This window comes from Scyliorhinus canicula, chromosome 3 (genome assembly GCF_902713615.1).
Source record: "Scyliorhinus canicula chromosome 3, sScyCan1.1, whole genome shotgun sequence".
Lineage (NCBI taxonomy): Eukaryota > Metazoa > Chordata > Chondrichthyes > Carcharhiniformes > Scyliorhinidae > Scyliorhinus > Scyliorhinus canicula.
In genome coordinates, this window is record NC_052148.1 from 215,576,337 (window position 1) to 215,597,034 (window position 20,698).

General features: G+C 47.3%; 1 protein-coding gene across 3 annotated transcripts in view; it reads left to right on the top strand.

Annotated features, from left to right (window-relative positions):
* Positions 1-20,698, top strand: part of acox3 (acyl-CoA oxidase 3, pristanoyl) — a 213,150-nt gene that overhangs the window by 159,125 nt on the left and 33,327 nt on the right. For all 3 annotated transcript variants that reach the window (XM_038792145.1, XM_038792147.1, XM_038792146.1), the window contains one exon: positions 18,040-18,155. In XM_038792145.1, the coding sequence (XP_038648073.1) occupies positions 18,040-18,155 (116 nt within the window). The remainder of the gene's footprint in view (positions 1-18,039; positions 18,156-20,698) is intronic.

Genomic DNA, 20,698 nt, shown 5'->3' on the forward strand with positions numbered 1-20,698 from the left:
GTATGCTCATCGCTGACTTATTCAACTCTGCTGTGTTAGAAAGTGTTGCCCCTCAACAGTGTGTGGAACATATTGGTTAAAATGTTACCTAGATTCACTCAGTACTGAGAATCAATGCAAGATATGAAAGTTCTATTGTTTTAGGTTTGGCCTAAAAAGGGTCACTAAAAAGATTGGTGATTGCATGCAAGAAGCTGGAGTAAGATACTTTGACAATACTGATGTAGAGGGCAATTTTCAGTATGCGTTAGTCATCAACAAGGGCGTGGGCACAAAGTACAGTGAGAATCGGGAAACGTGATTCTCACCGGCGAGGTCACGTTTCCCGATTTTCCAAACGCCTTGCCGGTGACAAAACGAGGTTTCTGCCACAGATGTTTGAGAAACTCATTTGAATGAGTAAACAGGTAATGAGCCCTCCTACCAGGACTTTCCCTCCATCATTGAATACTAATCAGGTAGCAGCATGATGTCAGGCCAGCTGTATACAAACGAGAACCTGGCAACCTCACCTCCGAAGGGGATATCAAAGGTGAGCACTCGGGTCGCTAGAATTCTCCAACAGTGCCAATTGCAAAGGGAGCACCGGAGATGGCGCGGAGGGACCCAGATAAGTGCAACTCGGGGCAGAGGGCTGGCTTCAGTTTCGGCATCTCAGAGATAGGGTTGCTATCAGGCCTTAGTGACCTTTCATGGCTTTGAGCCTCTAGGTTTAAAGGGGTGCAGCAGCTGGTTTGCTGTGTCCTCCTTGCTGGGCTTGTGCTGATATCACAGCTGAATCTAGAAAGCAGCTGGAAAGTGGGCGTGAGCAGGTGAATTCACAGGGTCAGCACTGGTGATTATTGTGAGATTCATGTGTGTGGTTGCTCAAAATGCCTGGCTGGGCGGGAAGAGTGGGGTCTCTGAAAAGGGATGGTTCCCAGCCTCAGGAGGACTGAAGGACCCTCGCCCAGGGGCAAGGACGAGTGTAGTCAGAATGAACTTCCATATTCAGGTTGAATCATGAAGTCTGAGCACATGAGCCGTCTGGAATTTCAAGGCCACTGGTTATGGAGGCCAAGCTGTCAGGTTGTCACCATGGGTGACTGGATGTTCAAGCTGAAAGGCTCATTTAATTCGCAGCCCATGAGAGCTGGGAATGAGAGTGTCATCTAAGTATGAAGCTGACTGGAAATTGCAGTCTTCACATGCATAAGGTGTGCCTCGCCTTGCAAAAGGAGAGGCCAGTGCCTAATTAGCTCCTTGACCCTTGGAGAGTCAATTCTGCCACTTTAATCATTATTGCAACACTCATTGGCGCCCAATAGTTACATCTTTAGAAGCCTAAGCCCCTGGTGCAGAGAAGGGAGTGTAAGGAGGAGGACCTCTTTGTGTACCTGTACCTGCTCCTGGGTCTGGCCAAACTTGTCATCAACAGGTCCAGGCAGCGGGCCATCGAGGGGATATACTGCCCAACCGTCTGCCCGTGTACCGCAGTTACATTCACGGCCAGGTATCTCTGGAGAGGGAGCAAGTGCCTATTGGGTGCCACAGGTGCTGGAGTGCCATATTGACCCCTTTAATCATATTTTGGCTTGCTATTTTAAGTCTCATTTGTGATTCGCTTTTTGTTTAAACCGGTTTCCCTTGATGATGGCTGCTAACAATAGAGAATACATTAATAAGAGAGTCAAATCAAAATAAATTAGATAGTTGGAAAGAATTTGAAGTTTATTTTTCACAGTAACTTCATAGCAGTGTTAATGTAAGCCTACTTATGACAATAATAAAGATTATTATTAGTAATAGTAGTTGTAATATCAGATAGGGTCCAGCCAGCCTTATTACATAGATGGATTTGTACTGAATAGGTGCTTACAGATGGTTGCTTGGGGTTTTGAAAAGCAGATGTTAGAGCGAACTCTCCAATGACAGAAAAGGTAATCCTGAAAATCCTTTTGGCCATATAGTTCATGAAAAATGTGTTATTAATAAGATTAAAGTGGAAATTAAGATTGAGTGTCAGGCATCAGGGGCTTTTCAATACAGGCAGTTTAGATATTAAACAGAATAGGTCTGGAACAACTTTAAATCAGAAATCCTATTTAGAGAGTGTTACTCCCAGCCTGGTTAATCATGTTAGGTCATCACAGAAAGATGATGTTACACCAAAAGAGGAGACAAAGCAGTTGCAAAGTTTGATTGCTCAGTTGAGTTGGTTATGCATTCAGACAAGACCGAATACTAGTTTTGATATATTAGAATTAGATATTATGATGAAACGCCCTCAAGTCAAGGATGGTTTAAGGACACATAAAACATTCAAGCATGCATCTTTCCATTTTTTTAGCTTCTATCGTTGGGTGATCCAAAGAATATGAATTTAATAATTTTTGACACACTAATTTTGCTGATATTCTAGTGTGGCTGGTTTCAGATTTTTGGGTGAAAATGGGAAATGTCCTTTATCCTGGGAAGCTAAGAAAATAAAAATGGTTGTTAAAGGTGCTGTAGCTGTGGAAACGCTGGCTCTTGTGGAACCTGTAGATTTGGGATTCTATTTGTCAAATATTTCAAGGGGATTCCATACAATGAGCATACTAAAGTAAATTTGCTCATTGAATCTTACATAGATAATCACTTCTTGTGTGATAACATACTCTGCAAAAAGTGTGTGAAAAAGATTAAGGATTCATCTTGCTGCCTTCAAATAGAAAGAACGGGGGCTGAATTCTCTGCAGCCCCGCGCCGAAATCGCGTCTGACGCTGGGGCAGACAATCGACTTTTACGCCCGAATCGGGCCCGGCACCGCTCCCATGATTCTCCAGTCCCCGGAGAATTGCTCGCACGCGAATCACGCCGCGCGGCTGCGGGGGGCCATTGCCAGAGGCCCTCCCAGTGATACTCCGATCCCGACCGACCAAGTTCTCGACAGCATGGTTCTAACCACATCTGGCTGGTTGTGACTCACATGCGGCGGCTGCGGACTCAGTCCACGGCCGCCCTGTTGGGGGGCGGGGGTGGTCCATCACCGGGGGGGGAGCCTTATGGGTGGCCAGGGCAGCGATTGGGCGGGTCGGATGAAACGGGATCGGGGGGACCTAGTTTCTTAGTGCTGGTCCACGGTCCAGTCCACCATGGCGCTCGGTACAGCCGCTGAAGACCGCTGCCATGCGCATGCGCGGACCCGGAACCGTAAGTGTGGGTGCCGATATCCGCAGCCAAAGCTGCATGAAGCTCCCTGGGTCCAGCCCAGGAAATCTAGATCAAATGGGTTGATGCAAGTGATCAATTAACTGATTGTTTTACACAAATAACTACTTTGTATAAAGAAATTGTTGGAGATCTTGGAAGAGGGGTGTCTCATAATGACTCATTCTGCATTGTACAGAAAATCAAAAAAAGTTCTTCTCTGATTTGTTTTGAAATATGGGGCTGAATTTTCTGCCTGTCGACATTGGCAGCTGGAATTGTGATTGGAATTGAATTGGATTTGTTTATTGTCACGCGTACTGAGGTATAGTGAAAAGTATTGTTCTACGTACAGTCCAGACAGATGATTCCAAACAAGAAAAAAACATACGGCATACATAAATACACAATGTAAATGCATAGACGCAGGCATTGGGTGAAGCATACAGGAGTGCGGTACTACTCAGTAGAGAAGATGTGTGAAAAGATCAGATCAGCCCATAAGGGAGTCATTTAAGAGTCTCGTGACAGTGTGGAAGATGCTGTTTTTGAATCTTTTAGTGCGAGCTCTCAGACTTTTGATCTCCTGTCCAATGGAAGAAGTTGGAAGAGTGAATAAGCCAGGTGAAGGGTCTTTGATTATGCTGCCTGCTTTCCCAAGACAGCGGGAGGTGTAGGTAGAGTCAATGGATGGGAGGCAGGTTTGCATGATGGACTGGGCTGTGTTCATGACTCTGTAGTTTCTTATGGTCTTGGGCCAAGCAGTTGCCATATCAGGCTATGATGCAGTTAGATAGGACGCTTGGTGGACAGCACAGTAGCACAGTGGTTAGCACTGTTGCTTCACAGCGCCAGGGTTGGGTTCCTGTCTGTGCGGAGGCTGCACATTCTCCCTCTTAAAGAAATAGGGAATAAGTTAATAGTATCAATTGAAATTAAGTATATACAGGTGTAGGGCATAGATTAGGTTGTTACTTCAGCAGTTGTAAAATGAGACACTGAAACAGTGTGTTGGTTGCGTGTGGACATATAAACTTGTAATGTTTCTCTCTGTCAATAACAAAGTAAACACTAGCCCTGTTTTCTTTCTTCACCTATTGGCTATCATGGCTATAACAACACTCCACTGGCCAGCTAGTGGCCATAGCTGTCACCCTTGTGGCTATGACAGGTGCAGCGGGTGTGTGCCTAGCTGGATTAAATGTAACTTCCCCAACTCCACCCCCTTGTTTAACTAGCCATGTTTCGGTGCAGTGTGGTGCCTGCTTGTGGACTGGAAAAATTCTAAGAGGCCCTTTAATTACCTCTGTTAACTACTTGCCACCAGCAGGCACGTATCCAATTCTGGAATGGAACCTCGCCCAATGTAAGTGCATACTAGGATTTCAAACATATGCTTTCCATGATTTTATATCCGTAATTGGAATTGTGGTGTGGTGCCTCACCACTGGGACACATTCTGTGAATATACTCGCACACTAATGGTTGTCTGTCCATAAATGTAAAATGTCCCAAAGAATCACAGAGAACAGACACTCAAATAGCTAATTTGCATTATCTGGTTAAGAAGGCTCTATGCCAGGAGAACCGTCTCATCAAAACGGTCTTCAAATGTTTGAACGTTGTTTCAAATAAAATGGGGATTTCTCTCTCATTTCTGCTCGCACAAAATGATCTTATCATGTCGCAGGAAAATTAATATGTAAAAACACCGGGCGAGATTCTCCGCAAATGCGGAGAGTCGTAAAGGCTGCCGTGAAACTGGCCGTGTTTCACGGCAGCCTTCACGCCCGTTCCCGGGACCCGATTTTCTCCCCCCCCCCCTCCCCCAATCGGGGCTAGGAGCGGGACCCCGGGAATCACGCCGTCGCGGCCTTAACGACCGTTGTTAAGGCCGCGCGCCAAGCCAGCTCCAAGTCGCGCATGCGCGGGTGACGCCATCACGCTATTGACGGAACCCGCGCATGCGCGGTTCGGCATTTCTCCACCGCTGCCCGACAAGATGTGGCGGCTTGATCTTGTCGGGCGGCGGAGGGGAAATAGTGCGTCCCTTTTGGACGCAGGCCCGATGATCGGTGGGCACCGATCGCGGACCTGTCCCCTCCCGAGCACAACGGTGGTGCTCCCGCCCCAAACGGCCCTCTGGATGCCCCAAACGGGCATCCAGCACCCGTTTTTACGAGGGCAGCAAGCAGGTGTGTTTGCTGCCGTGAGAAAACGGGCATAAAGGCCCGGCCGCTCGGCCCATTGGCCGCGGAGAATCATGACGTGAGTCGGGCGAGGGGGGGTGAGAATAGCGGGAGGGCGTGAAAAATGTCGGGAGGCCCTCCCGCTATTCTCCCAACCGGCGTGGGGGGCGGAGAATCGCGCCCGCCATCTCTTTGTAGAAATTTCTATTTTACAATGGTGTTCTGAAAATTGTCTAAAATTATTTATTTTAACAAATATTACATAGAATGTATGGTACAGAAACAAGCTACTTGGCCCAGTTGGCCTCAGCCGGTATATATATTCTCCCTATTCTTTCCTGGTATCAGAGTCCAAGCGCAATTAGGGATGGGCAACAAATTCTAGTCCAGCCAGCACTGCCCACATCTCAAGAATTAATTTTAAAAATGTAGGTGTTGCTGGCATTTGTTGCCCATCCTAATTGCCTTTGAACTGAGTGACTTGCCAGGTCATTTTAAAAAAGCAGTTAAGATTCAACCATATTGCTGTGTCAATTTCTGAGTCCTGACACCACCTCAGGAGCTCCGGCATTGGATTCAGTGAGGGTGCGCTGCACTGCTCCTTTTAAAGTTTTTCTCCGATGCTCCGCCCTCCAAGTTCGCTGCCTGGAGACTTACCCTGTGTCCCTGCGTCTATCCTCACACTCTATTACCCTGTGACTCTGCCGGTATCTTTGTGCTCTTTTACCCTGTGTCTCCACCGCTATCTTCATGCCCTATTACCCTGTGACTCTGCAGGTCTCTTCGAGCTCTTTTACCCTGTGTCTCCAGCGCTATCCTCACACTCTATTAACCTATGACTCTGCCGGTCTCTTCGTGCTCTTTTATCCTGTGTCTCTGCCGTTCTCCCAGCGCTCTATTACCCTGTATCTCCACCGCTCTCTTTGTGCTCTTTTACCCTGTATCTCCACCGCTCTCTTTGTGCTCTTTTACCCCGTGTCTCTGACGCTCTCCTTTACTCTGTGTCTCTACCGCTCTCCTCGCGTTCTTTTACCCTGTGTCTCTGCCGCTCTCCTCGTGCGCTATTACTGTGTCTCTGCTGATCTCCTCACACTCTTTTATCATGTGTCTCTGCCATTCTCCTCATGTGCTTTACCCTGTGTCTCTGGCACTCTCTCATGCTCTTTTACTCTGTGTCTCTGCCGTTCTCGCACGCTTTTACACTTTATGTCTCCGCTGCTCTCCTTGTACTCTTTTATCCTGGTCGAGGAGCATTCTCGCGATGACCTTTCCCGTAGCGGAGAGTAGAGAAATCCCTCTATAATTTCCTCAGGCAGACCTTTCTCCTTTCTTGAAGATGGTCACATTTAAGGCATCTCTGAGATCATCTGACACACTCTCTTTCTTCCAGACAAGGGTGATGAGGTTGTGGAATCTTCTCAAGCGTGCATCTCCGCCGCATTTTAGTAATTCTGCAGGGTTTCCACGTGCGCCAGAGGCCCTGTGACTTCACGGCTAACAGGGGTTGCGCTGAGATGTTGGCGAGTAGCGTGTTGCAATGGTGAGTGGTGTCAATCCTGGATCTTCTGATTGTTGTCGTCGAACCAGTTTGGCTTTTCCTGGTTGAGAGCCCCTGTGTCTCCTTGCAGGTGCTGACTATGGTGGCTTTTTAGGCAGATTGGCCCTGTGGGCGTTCTGCGGCTCTGGCTCGTTGGTTGTCGCCAGGTTAGCTGTGAGGTGCCGAGTGAGTAGCTCTTTCTTTTCGGGGTCTTTAAGTCCTGTGACATTGAAACTTCTGCGGCAGAGTTTCTTCTGCCTGTGCCAGTTTGGGGCCAGGTTGGTGGAGGTGGTAGATCAGATTAATCAGTGGTCAGTCCAGCAGTCATCGGTTCCGGTCGTGGCGTGGGTGAAGCAGACATCTTTTCGGTCCCTTGCCCGGGTGATGATATAGTCGATTAGGTGCCAGTGCTTGGAGCGGGGGTGTTGCCATGAGGTCTTCTGCTTGCCCCTTTGCTGGAACAGGGTTTTTGTGATGACCAGGTCATGTTTTGAACATTTTGTCAGGAGGGGGACTCCATTGGCGGTTGTTTGCCCCACGCCTTCCCTGCCTAACACGCTTTTCCAAAGGTTTGCGTCCTTCCTGACTCTAGTATTGAAGTCGCTGAGGAGGATCAGCTTGTCTCCCTTTTGGGATGCGGGACAGTGTTTGGCCGAGGTTGGAGTAGAATACCTCTTTTGTCTCGTCTGTTGCATCTAAGTTTGAGTCGTTGGACGGGGGGGGGGGGGGGGGGGGGGGGTTTGGGAGATGCTTGTGTGTGGTGTGGTGTGGTCTTTGCACACCAACCACAACAAGGTCCCAGCAGAGCAAGGTCTTGGCCCAGTGGTAGGGAGATCCGAGACGCTAACACATACTCATCAGCCTCCGCCCATGTGCTTGTCAGTAACATCATATTTAGAGCATGATGTCATTTCATTTTCACTCCCCCTCACGCCTTTCAGTCTTGCCCCTGTTTGCACTTCTCCTTTCGCTCCCCTGCTGCTCCTCTCACCCTGCTGCTGCTCCTCTCACCCCGCTGCTGTGCCTCTCGCCCCGATGCTGCTCCTCTCACCCCTGCTGCTGCTCCTCTCTCCCAGAGGCTGCTCCTCTCTCACCGTTGGCACGGTGCAGGGCACAGCTTAGTTATAGGGGCTAGGGCACACAGACTGTTTATATTTGCTCACAATAAACACCTGTGACCATATTACAACCTGTACCGGTACTCTGTCTGATGGGGATGGGGTAGTCTGGGCTGGCCGGGTTGGGGTGAACGGTGCAGGCCCTGTGGTGGGCCCGTGCTCCCCACCCTCCTACCCACTCGCCACCCCACCACCATCACCCCAGGGATTGCGTGTGACCGTGCAATGGAATGGCCAGCCCACGTGCAGGGATCACCCAAGAGGAAAGTGCTACTGTGGGCAGGAGTCAGACGATGCGTAGCACCAGAGCTCATCGCAGAGCGGGTTGTCCTCACCCTCCATCCCATGGACCAGACCCATTGTTACTGCCAACCCAGGACCCCTCACCCCATAGTGCTGGAGTTATGTATCAGGGTGCAGGTGCAAGGGGAAAGTGAGGGGATGTGGGTTTGGGATGTGGTGGCCACCCCCCCGTCGGTGAACCTGGAGGTGATTGGAGCATCTCGTGTGCGTTGGCCCTGGCTGGTGCACACATTGTGTGGCCTCCCGGGCCCCATGTTCTGCCCATCCTCCCCCTCCCCTGCATCGTCCTCGTCGAATGTGGCCTGCCCTTCCTCCTCCAACGCATTGCTCCTCTGCTGTGCGATGTTGTGGAGAATGCAGCAGGTGGATCTCTCAGCATCATACTGGAGGGCCCCTCCAGAGTGCTCCAGGTACCTGAACCATGGCGTAAAGGAAAATGCTGAAACACAACAGTTCAAGCAGCACCTCGAGAAAGTTTGTTTGTGAATCCTTCAAACCTGAAAAATGAGGCCCATAAATCCCTACAATGCAGAAGGAGGCCATTCAGCCCACTGAGTCTGCACCGACCCTCTGAAAGAGCACCCCACCCAGGCCCACTCCCCTGCCCTTTCCCCGTAACCCCACCTAACCTGCACATCTTTGGACACTAAGGGTCACGTTAGCATGGCCAATCCATCTAACCTGCATATCTTTGGACTGTGGGAGGAAACGAGAGCAGCCGGAGGAAAACCATGCAGACACGGGGAGAACATGGAAACTCCACATAGTCTCCCAAGGCTGGATTCCATCCCAAGCCTCTGGCGCTTTAAGACACACTGATAACCACTGTGCTACTCCTGTCTGCCTGTCCAGACAGGCAGGCTTGTTACTATATTGTCAGGAAAAAGAAGAGGAAGATATATGAAATATAAAACAGAAAATGGTGGAAAAACCCAAGTATGCAAGTGTAAACTACTAATTTGGATATTAAATTAGTGGACTTTTAGGCTTTGAAAAGGGTAACATGAGGCAGAATTTTACAGTCCTCCCAAGGTGGGTGCTGAGGCGTAGGGGAGTATAAGACTGAATGGATGGGATTTCCCCCGGAACCCACCCTCCCAAAGCCAGATCCAATTTCACACTTGGGCAGGCAGGGTCTGTGGCGGGATTCCCGCCTCTTCATCTATTAAGGCCCTTAAGTGGCCAGTTCAGGGCCTTATCCCACTCAGTCACGATTTTTAGACTGGTAGGAGCAGGTAGGGTGGGAAAGTGACAATTAAACTTTTCCTCATTTCTGGCAGGAAGGGAGGGGGGAACGCCTCTCCTAAAGGTTCCTCCGGTGGCTCCGGGCCAACACCCCCCACCCCACTCCCTGCCCGTGTACCCCCCTGACACCACGATCACCCCTCTCCAAACCAATAGCTTCTGTCCACTGCAAAGCTGTGTCTGGCCGGGTTGAAGGGATGTCGGCCAGTCTGCTTGAGCATTAAATAGCAGTGAAACTTCAAGAGTTGGCAGCTCCGCGTCACGCACCAACTCTCAGGATGGCTTGCGCCGATCGCTCGCCATCTTTAAAATCCTACTCATATTAGCTCTTCTGTGTTTGTGCTTTTAATAATTCATATCTCAGTATGGCAACCATGCTCCAGATTTGCGAATCAAGTTCCTCTTTGAGATGTTTTGTCGTCTACTTTTTGTTTGTCCAAGCATTGATGAGATGAAGAGTAATAGGGTATATTTAAATGATTGGTGTGTCTTCAGTCAAGTTAAATGCTACACTTAGGCCCTATGCTTCTTTCCAACTTTATGGGAAAAATCTATCTTTGGACTCACTTCGAGCCACTCTTGATGATGAACATGAAGCCCCCCACCCAGACTATATTCTGACTGCCATCCTCAGTACTTCTTCCAAGTAGTATTCAACATGGAGGAGTACTGAGAAATGGCAGTAATTGGTGATCAGATTTCCTTGCCTAGGTTTGACCAGATGCCATGAGACATGTAATCTGGAGTCAGTGTTGAGAACTCCCAGGGCAATTACCTCCCCACTGTGCCGTTACCTCTGGTGGGCTCCTTTTGACAGGGTAAACCAGAGATGCTGATGGTGGCAACTGGGGTATTGGCTGTAAGGTCAGTGAGTATGATCACATCAGGATACTGTTTGACAAGTCTTTGGAACAACATGTCCAAAGTTTGGCATAAGCCCCTAGATGTTCTGGTGGACTTTACAGGGTCAAAGGGCTGGGTGTGTTGTTCTGTACATTCTGTATTTTTGGCCATTTAATACATTTCTCTGAGCTGAGGATTAAACCTTGAATGGAATTTGTGAAGATATTTTCAAAGTTCTGATGCATATCCAAATTGCCAAAGCCTTTCCTATCCACAGTGATTACTATTTTTCAGGTCAAAGGTTATATTTCACACAGGCAAATGCTAAGAGAATACTGTCATTTTACTTTTGCAATAAAGCATCTTTCAAACACCATTGTGTGAGCTGACACTTGGTTACATTTTAGTGAGAAAAATCAAGCATTTTATAATGTTACAAAAGTCTATTCCACTGCTGAAGCAGTTTAACATAACCTATGTTGCCATCCCTAAGTATCCATTTGTTTGAGGGTGGCATGGTAGCACAGAGGTTAGCACTGTTGCTTCACAGACCAGGGTCCCAGGTTCGATTCCCGGTTTGGGTCACGGTCTGTGCGCAGTCTGCACGTTCTCCCGGTGTGTGCGTGGGTTTCCTCCGGGTGCTCCAGTTCCCCCCATAAATCCCAAGAGATGTGCTGTTAGGTGAATTGGTCATTCTGAATTCTCTCTCAGTGTGCCCGAACAGGAGCCGGAGTGTGGCAATATGGGGATTTTCACAGTGACTTCATTGCAGTGATAATGTAAGCCTACTTGCGACACTAATAAAGATTATTATTATTATTAGTATAGCAAATAGGCATCTTAAAAAAAAGTTACTTATTTTCATTAATTGCAAGGCCTGATGGGATGACTGTACAGATCAGGCTGAGTGTTGGACGAATGAAGAATTTATAAGTTATCAAATCTGTTTGCATATCCCAACTTCTGTACAATGCTGGTGACATACAATTTCTTTATTGTTTAGTACAAATTTGGATTTCAATTTACCAGGCATGGAAATTGTCAGCTCAGGTCAATTATTATTCATTCATTCTTCGAGACTGTAAAAATAAGGACTCTACATCCGTTTTTGTTTTACAAATTGAACATAATTTATTGTTAAATGACTCAGTCGTCATTCACATTGTGGTTGAATTAGCATAGGTATGGAGTTACCAGCATTCAGGGTTGGGACTAAGGCATATGTGTTCAATAATATACATGAGTTTTTCCTGGCAGATGTTTGCTCATAATGTAATATATTAAAGCATATGTGAGGTCATAATTATTCAACCACAGGGACTGAGGCTAACAGAAATGTTTCAGTCCTGCTCCACCTAACAACACAGGTCATAATTTGAACCTGGAGCCTTTGTGATTTGTACAGATCAGGAACATACTGCAGAATACATTTACTATTGGGCCCCGGAGGAGCAATCCGAATATTTCGAATATTTGCAACTTAAATCATATATCTTTCAAATCTCCAAAGCAAACTGCAATAAAAGTAGCTATCAGGACACAGTTCTAGTAGTTAAAATGATGGTATATTATTTTTCTCTTTTACTTCAGAGTTATTCATAACCAAACATTACTGGGGTGAATCTGCCAGGGTGCCTGAGTGACACTGCTATGGTGCCAGGCTGGCAGGATACCAGGGGAAGTGCCATGATACTTGAATCGGAGAGTAAAAAGTCTCTTCACTACAGTTTTGATTCAATCTGTGGGTCAATGGTGACAGTTATGTTACAAACATCAATCTTTGGCCGGAATTCTCCAGCCGTTCGCTAGCGGCGTGTTTCTCTGGTCCCACTGGCAATGCAACGTGCCCGCAGGTTTCCCAGTGGTGTGGGTGGCATCAGTGGAGATTCCTATTGACACCAACGGGAGCAAAGAAACTCACTGTCAGCGAGACACGTGCTGCCGAGAAACACACGGCTGGGAGGCTTGAGAATCCCATCCATCATGTTTGGAATATGGACAGGATTCTCAGTTTAGGCGACTAAGTTCTCCCCTCCGGGGTAGGATCGCTCCCAGTCTGCGCTGGCACTGGGAGCAGTGCCCAGGAGCGATTGAACCTTACCATGCAAATGTATGCACAGTGGGATTTTTCGGGATTCTGTTCAGAGGTCTGGCAAGCCCCTTACACCTGCTGCCTCAGACAGAAGTGTTGAAAGTAGCAGCTGTTGCTTCATAGAAAGCCAAATCATATCACATACAGCCCCTCAGATTCTTTGATCTGCAAGGCTTCTTTGCAATTTCAAAGAGAAATAGTTTCAGTAGACTAACACTGACAGCTTCCAGACAGCCAGGTATTTGGGTTGTTTATTTTCATTTCCATTCAGGCATGAATGCATCTCAAGTATCCAACTGTGAAGCTAACTACAATGTTTATCAGCATCTAGGAGATAAGTGCTTTCACTTCCTCTTTTTCTCAGCAGAATGCATTTAACTTATTTTGATGTGGTGAGAACCTATCAATTATAGCTAGATGTTTATAAATATTGTGGTTAGCTACAAAGTAGGGTACCTGATAGACTTTGGGGGCACCAACATTATATACATACCCCCTTGACCCCCATGGGGTCCACTGTGCCAGGGCTACGCTTGGAAATCCTTAATCCAATCCACTCCCGCGTGAATACTGGCCGAGAGGCCTGGAGCATCATGGGGGCAAGGAGAACTGGGTTTCCAGCCTATTAATTGAATGCAAATGGTTTCAAATGACCTATTTGCATCCTCCAACCAGCGCGTGGCGGGTAGCTTTCTGCCCTGCCCAGCGGGTACAGGAGCATCAGAAGCGGCGTTGATCCCGTTTTTTGCCTGATGCTCGATTTTCTGTCAGATCAGAAGCCCCTCGACAGTCGGCGGAGAATCCACTCCATATGTGTTTGGTATTTTCTATATTTGTTTGAAGTTGTAAGTATCTACAACGAGTGGTGTGGCAGCTGCTGAAGGAATTTTTGCTGATTTCAAGGCTTCTGCACAAACCATTTGGTCCCAAAAATGATAAAAGAGTAACTATTATCCGTGGAATTCAGCACGATTTGGAGAATGAACAGAGTCCACATAGAACAGTACAGCACAGAACAGGCCCTTCGGCCCTCGATGTTGTGCCGAGCAATGATCACCGTACTCAAACCCACGTATCCACCCTATACCCGTAACCAAACAACCCCCCCCCCCCCCCCCCTAACCTTACTTTTAAGGACACTACGGGCAATTTAGCATGGCCAATCCACCTAACCCGCACATCTTTGGACTGTGGGAGGAAACCGGAGCGCCCGGAGGAAACCCACGCACACACGGGGAGGACGTGCAGACTCCGCACAGACAATGACCCAGCCGGGAACCGAACCTGGGACCCTGGAGCTGTGAAGCATTTATGCTAACCACCATGCTACCGTGCTGCCCATGACAAGCGTGACAATCAGCAGGAAGGGGAGGACAAGGGCTTTCAGCAGGTGATCATATCCAATTGGGAGTTTAGGGAGCATTTCAGTTACCTGAGTCACACCGAGCAACATGCTGTGAGACAGCTGTGCTTCTCTAATGATAATCTTCCTGAAGTCTGCCAGTTGCTACAGCCACAGAGGACCACATTGTCTAATACTGTGAAAATGGAAAAGACTATGAACTTTGATGCTCCAGGCCAGAACATGCGATTGTTTCGAAATCTTGTAATTTTCCATCCATTGTTGCATATTCAGAGAGCTAACTACGTTTTATTATTTCTTGCCAGAGAGAAACCAGCAAAACAAACACAATTTTGGGGTTCCCTATAGTGGAGGCTGCCATTGACCTATCGCTTTGTGGGTGCTGAATATCAACTTTTCACTATACTGAAACAGAAAGGGATTCTACTCTCTCAAAGTCCAATTAATGTGTGACCATATGCAGAGAATCATGTGGGTCAATGACCTGTATCCTAAAATCAGTCATGATGCCAGCTGCATCTGGTTTCCTCCCACAGTCCAAAGATGTGCAGGCTAGGTGGATTGGCCATGCTAAATTGTCCTTGGTGTCCAAAAGGTGGGGTGGGGTTATGGGAATTGGGTGGAGGCATGGGCTTGGGTAGGGTGCTCTTTCCAGGGGCCGGTGCAGACTCGATGGACCGAATGGCCTCCTTCTGCACTGTAAATTCTATGAAATTTGAGCAAACCAAGAGATGGCTACTGGGCAACAAGGGCTAGCCACTGACAATGTGACTGTTGATTCTTGTGTGCAGCATACATTCAACAAAAGCCACGCTGCCACAAGAAATGTGATAGAGCAGACCATTGAAACAATGCTTCCACCAGAGCTTGAACTGCTCAAAAGGTGCTTTCCATTACCAGGGAGAGTTGGTATCAAGATTTGTAATGATCTGCTGCAAGCTGCATGACACTACCTCACCATCATAAGGAGCAGCCCTTGCTTGCAGCTGTGCGGCAAACAGCTCAGGTGGAAGAGTATGAGGAAGAGTGGAAGAGAAGAGACAACTTCAAACTTATTTTTCTGGCCAGGGCAGACTGTCCAGAAAACGCTCTGTTCCATGTGACACCAGTAACTGCAATCCTGATGCCCCAATCACCAACGGCTGCATTTGGTACCCTCCCTCTCTTATAAAACATCACAGTGTTCACTTGCCCTCAGTGCCAAATTAATGCCACCATGTAATAAACATTAGAAAACTAAATTTATTAATAAAATAATTCAGTATTGCACTCACTTCAGCAAAACACCCTTGTGCATTCCCTTAGTATCCACCTTTATTTTCCTTCCCTGTCTTGGTGCTCCTATGCAGTGATATTCCCATGGCTGCAGCATGGCTGGAAGAAGGTTGCTGACGTTCAATGGTAGATGGCCTTTGAGAATGACCTCCTGCAATTCTAAACCCAGAGGGCCTGATTGTGGTTTGCATCATCTCAAGATGGGCGACAGCAAAGGGCACTGACAAAGCAGCACGATTTGGAAGACACATGATGTTGTCTGCCTGAGAGAGGACAGCGGGTTTGTGCCCAATTAAATCACTGTCACACCCCTGGAATGATGCGTCGGCAATCCTAGTAATCTGTCGCAAGACATTGTGCACCCGAAATCCTGTTTGGATACTGTCATTTATAGCTATAGTGGCAGCAGTCTGAGCCTGCATGACAACAAGCTGACGTTGCATGATTTCAGTGAGAATTTCCACTGCAGTATACAGGCATTTGGTGAAAGCTGCTTGTGCTACAGTGGAAGCTGTGACATTGGCCAGCAGACTCTACACTGTTGTTTGGTTTACAGTGTGTTAATTAAGTTGGCCTCAGTGCTGGGAAGGATGGATTCCAAGCTCTGTGAAAAGCCCTGTCCCAAATTGATGCTGAATTCCTACAATATCTTGATGTTGACTGCAGACTTGTCAATGCACCAAACGTGTTCCCTTGGGTCCTCTGCTCCAGAGCTTGTTTGTGACTTCAATCTCTGTTGAGAAGGCAACTGCTCTATCCTTGCCCTGGCTGCAGTTCATTCATGTCCAGTGTCTTCATGCCCCTAACCCAGAGGCTGGTTTAGCACAGTGGGCTAAACAGATGGCTTGTAATGCAGAACAAGGTCAGCAGTGCGGGTTCATTTCCCGTATCAGCCTCCCCGAACAGGTGCCGGAATGTGGCGACTAGGGTTCACAGTAACTTCATTGAAGCCTACTTGTGACAATAAGCGATTATTATTATTATCTTGTCCAGATGTTGCCTTTATGCTATCTTCTAAATTACACTTAATGTCAGTATCTGAGTTGGTGGCTGCGAGTCTAAAATGTGGTATGTCTTCATCATCACCGTCTTCTTGCTGTTTCCTAACTATCAAGAGAGGGTGCTCTTCATGTGTATCTGTGAGGAAGGCATAAGGGTAAGGTTGTGTATGAGGTGGGGTGGGAGAAAGAGATACATGATTACACTGTCTTCTCCTTGTAAATCATGGGCTGGATTCTCCATTTAAGTGGCTAAATGCCAGTACCTGCGGAGCATGTGTGCTCTTTTATGACCACAAAATTGGCGTGAAACCCTCACTGATTCTTGGACCGGTGAAGGGCTAGCACTGGTGCTGGGTGAAATTCCTGCTTCCCATGCCGAAAACGGAAGGTCCCGGGCCACGCATGCACATGGCTGATGATCTGCAGCGGTCGCGCCATAAAACATGGCCCCTGCCGTGCGCGAACCAACCCGCCATCCCCGACCCTACTGGTCACCCCCCCCCACCAGTCCACCCAGCCCTCACTGAAGCCCCCTCAGCCAGCGGCACGGATCCCAGCTGAACACAGTCGCAGCCGCCACACCGGGTTCCTGCAAGGCTGAGACCACACATGTCCCACACCATCGGGAACTCGGCCCATCGGGGCAGAGCATCATGCGTGGGCTAGCTAATGATACGCCAACGGCGTTGCAACGGCTCGCGTCATGATGACCCCAGTTTGGAGGGGCGAAGCATGGCTAACCGGCGTCAAACCGGCACCAGCCCCGATTTCGGCATCGGAGCCCATTCTCCGCCCGATCGGCGAACAATATTTCAGCATCGGGCAACGGAGACTCCTGCTCCAGAAGACAGTGTGGGATGAGGGGAAGGTTTGATATGAAAAGCAGGATTAGGGATAAGGATACTGTCACCTTCAATTGTTTCAGCCCTTCTACTAGCCACAGCTTCAGCACTGGACATCTCAATAAAGGTTATCACCATCCCTCCATGGTGGTTAGGAAATGTATGCACGCCTGTTCTCTTCTCCGTTATCTCCTGCTGCTTCCAGTTATGTGCTAGTTTGAACTGCAAGAGGGAGATAAATGCAATGGTGACTCATGGTTTTGCATCCAGACTTAGCATGTTTCCTGATTGATAGACATTGTTGGTAGGTGAATGATGGGGGTGTGGTGACTTGTTGTGGTCCATTTGATAGAGTATAGCATTTCAAGATGCATTCACTGACCTTGACCATTCGAGTGAGGTCATTGAACTTCTTGCAGCACTGATTTAAGATCCTCAGAGTTTCTGGCATTGACCTCCACATAACTGTCTGCTCTCCTACCTTCTTTCTATCTCCTCCACCTAGACCTCCAATGCTGTGTCTGAAATCCTTGGCTTCCTTGCACTCCCTGTTTCAATGTTTTCCAGATCAGATTGATTTCCTGCATTACTGCCAGCACCTGCTCCATTCACAATTTACTCCCCCCCCAAATTCACAGGGTACATGTTATCTTCAAACGTTCAAGCTAGCTTTAAGTGGTGTTAGCTACATAGGTTATTGGTCCCCATTTTGAAGCATCAACCAATCAATAATGTGGTTTAGTACCAGGTGAACATTTAAATCAATTAAAACAGCAGGCAGCATAAAGTTGTCACATTGCCTGCATTACATTGAATGGGCACAGGTTAATCATGCATCATGATGCTTGTGGCTATTTTTGGGGCTTTTGAATTTAGCCCACAAGATGTCTAATTGCTTTCACAAAGCGGGGGATTAGATACGAAGCAGGAATAGACAGAAAGCTAGGAGTGTCAACCAAAGGGAGGAAGTTTAGGAAGAAAACTGAAGTGTCATGATGCTGAAAGCTCTGTCTCTAATGGAAAATATTGTTTAAGAATTTATTTTCACTTGTTTTTCAGTTGCTTTGGCTGCGTACAAATGGCTTGTTTGCTACCTGTTGCGTGAGAGCTTCATGAAGCTGGATGATGAGAAAAAATCAGGAAAATCAGATTTTGAATGCAGAAACAACAGTCAGGTAAATGGTTTGTGGTGAGAAATCATGGAAGTGGCTATATCTATGCAGTCACTTTATTACCCAATAATTTAACAGTTTAGTAATTATTTGATCAAAGCTATGTTTTGGAGATGAGAGAGGAAATCTGGTATGAATAGGCTTGTGTTATGACTGCACTGGGAAGAGGAAGTCCAGAAATGGTACCCACATTTTCTCATCGGGGAGTAAACAGATGTTATTGCACAGCCTTGTTGAAGAGAGAATAACCAGATATATTTAGAACGTGTTAACATAATTACATTACTTTAGGAGCACTTAACAACACACTGGAAGTTATACACACTGGAGCTCCTTAGAGAGTTTTTCCTTTTGGCTAGCTGAGGCTAGCATAAATAGTAAATAAAACACACTTCTTGAAGGAGTCCATGATGTGTGATTTACAGGCCAGAGTTTTAAGCTCCTACCCCAGCCCCCAATGGGTTTGGAGTGTAAAATGGAATGGTTGGGATTCCTTCTGGAATCCCGTCTGCTCTGACCTGGACGCAATTTAACGCCAAGGTGGGCAGGGCCTCGGATGGGAAGTCCACCCTTGCCCCAATTCTGACCCAGCAACAGTCAGGAGAGATATTCCTCTGTAATTGTCACAGGGCTAGCGGTTGCTCTTGTATTTGTAGATGTGAACAATGAAGGGTTTTTTAAAATCCTGTAGAAAGACGCCTTGCTCACATGTGATCTGGATGAGCTTTCTGAACAACTGTGATCCACTGTATTTATAGATCTCATTTGAAATTCGATCAGCTCCAGGGGCTTTGCCTCTTGATAATTGGTGTAAAGCTTTCTCTGTTTCCAGCAATGCGGGTGGAGCGCCGAGAGCACCTGGGACAGCTTATTTATAGCTTCATCATTGATGTGGGATGGTCAGTTGAGGATGTTATTGAAATGCTTGGCCCATCTTTCCAGGATTCTCTGTGAATAGCATGGTTACACCAGCACTGAATAACCGAGAAGAGCTAGCTCACTGATGACCAAAGACCATCCTGACAGATTCATAGAAGCGCTTCATGTCATTTTTGTCAGCATAGGTTTGTATTTCGCCTGCCTTTTGACTCAGCCACTTGTCCTGCATCTCACAAAGTCTGCGTTGGACGGTGTTGCAGATGTTGTTATATGCAGTTTTTTTTTTGTCTGTGGACTTATCATTTAGATACGCTCTATGTAATTTATATTTTTCTTCAAGAAGATGCTTGATCTCAGCGTCATTTTCATCAAACCAATCCCAGTGTTTGCACCTAGTGAGATCGAGTGTCTCGTAAGCTGTGGCATACACAGTATTCCGAAGAGAAGCCCAGATGTCCTCGGATGTTGTCTGAGGGGGTCTGAAGATCATTTAACCTCTTCTCAGAATCATTAGTGAGCTGCTGTTGGATATAGTCAGTCTTCAGTCTTGAGATGTTCAGGCGCTTGGGAATCTTCTGCCCGAGAGTGCGTCGCTTTGGCTGAACATTTTAGAGATGGCACGTCTGTGGTCAGTCCAGCAGTTAGTGCCATACATGGCCTTAGTCACCCTTACATCCTGTCTGCCATTCTTCCTGACAATTACATAGTCGATGAGATACTAGTGCCCAGAGAGAGGGTGCTTCCAGGACATCTTATTTCAGTTTGGGAGATGGAAAACTGTGTTGGTGAGAAGAAGCTCATGTTCAGCACAGAATTTCAGGAATAGAAAACCATTGCTGTTGCCTTTCCCAACTACATTTTTGCCGATAACGCCTCCCCAAGTTTGGTGATCTGTGCCGACTCTGCCGTTAAAGTCACCGAGTATGTTCAGCTTGTCTGACATTAGTGTCGCTGTAGTCAGGAAGTGGAGGTTTTCATAGGATTTTTCCTTGATGACTTCAGGATTGGTCACTGGGAACATATGCGCTGATGGTAGCTTGCTTTGTGCCTGCCAGTAGGATCTTAAGTGACATGTGGTGGTTATTTAGACCCTTTGGGAGGATGGTCAGCTTGTTCACCAGTTCATTTTTGACTGTGCCAGATTTGCGGCAGTCCCCTTTGGCATGACCACTGCAGAAAGCATATCCTGGCCCTATTTTCCTGAGTTGACCTTCCTCTGCGTGGTGCGTTTCGCTGATTGCGGCATTATCAACTTTGTATTGGACTAATACTCTGCCCACTAGAGGAGTTCTCCATTCTGGTCTATCAGTTGTCCATGAGAATGCACACATTCCATGCACCAAAAGCGGATGTGTCATATTTGCTTTCTTTCTCTTTTTCATATTGCTACTGTTAAAGTGAGAAACATGCCAGCTATAGTAAACTGGCCAGGTTTTGGTAAAGATAGCAATTTTTGGGACACTTTTCTAGCCCCTTCATCAGATTGCAGAGATGAGCAGTGCGGTCAAGAAAAGGGCTGCTCAGTGACTCAGGTGGCTGCCAGATTTCACCCCTACTTAGGTTCAGTGAAGGACGACCCTGTGGACTGTGCCACCTGTGTGCAGGTTTGCAGCTACAGCTCCTGGTGAATCACACCTGCTGCTTTGTCACCCACCAATCTCAACAGG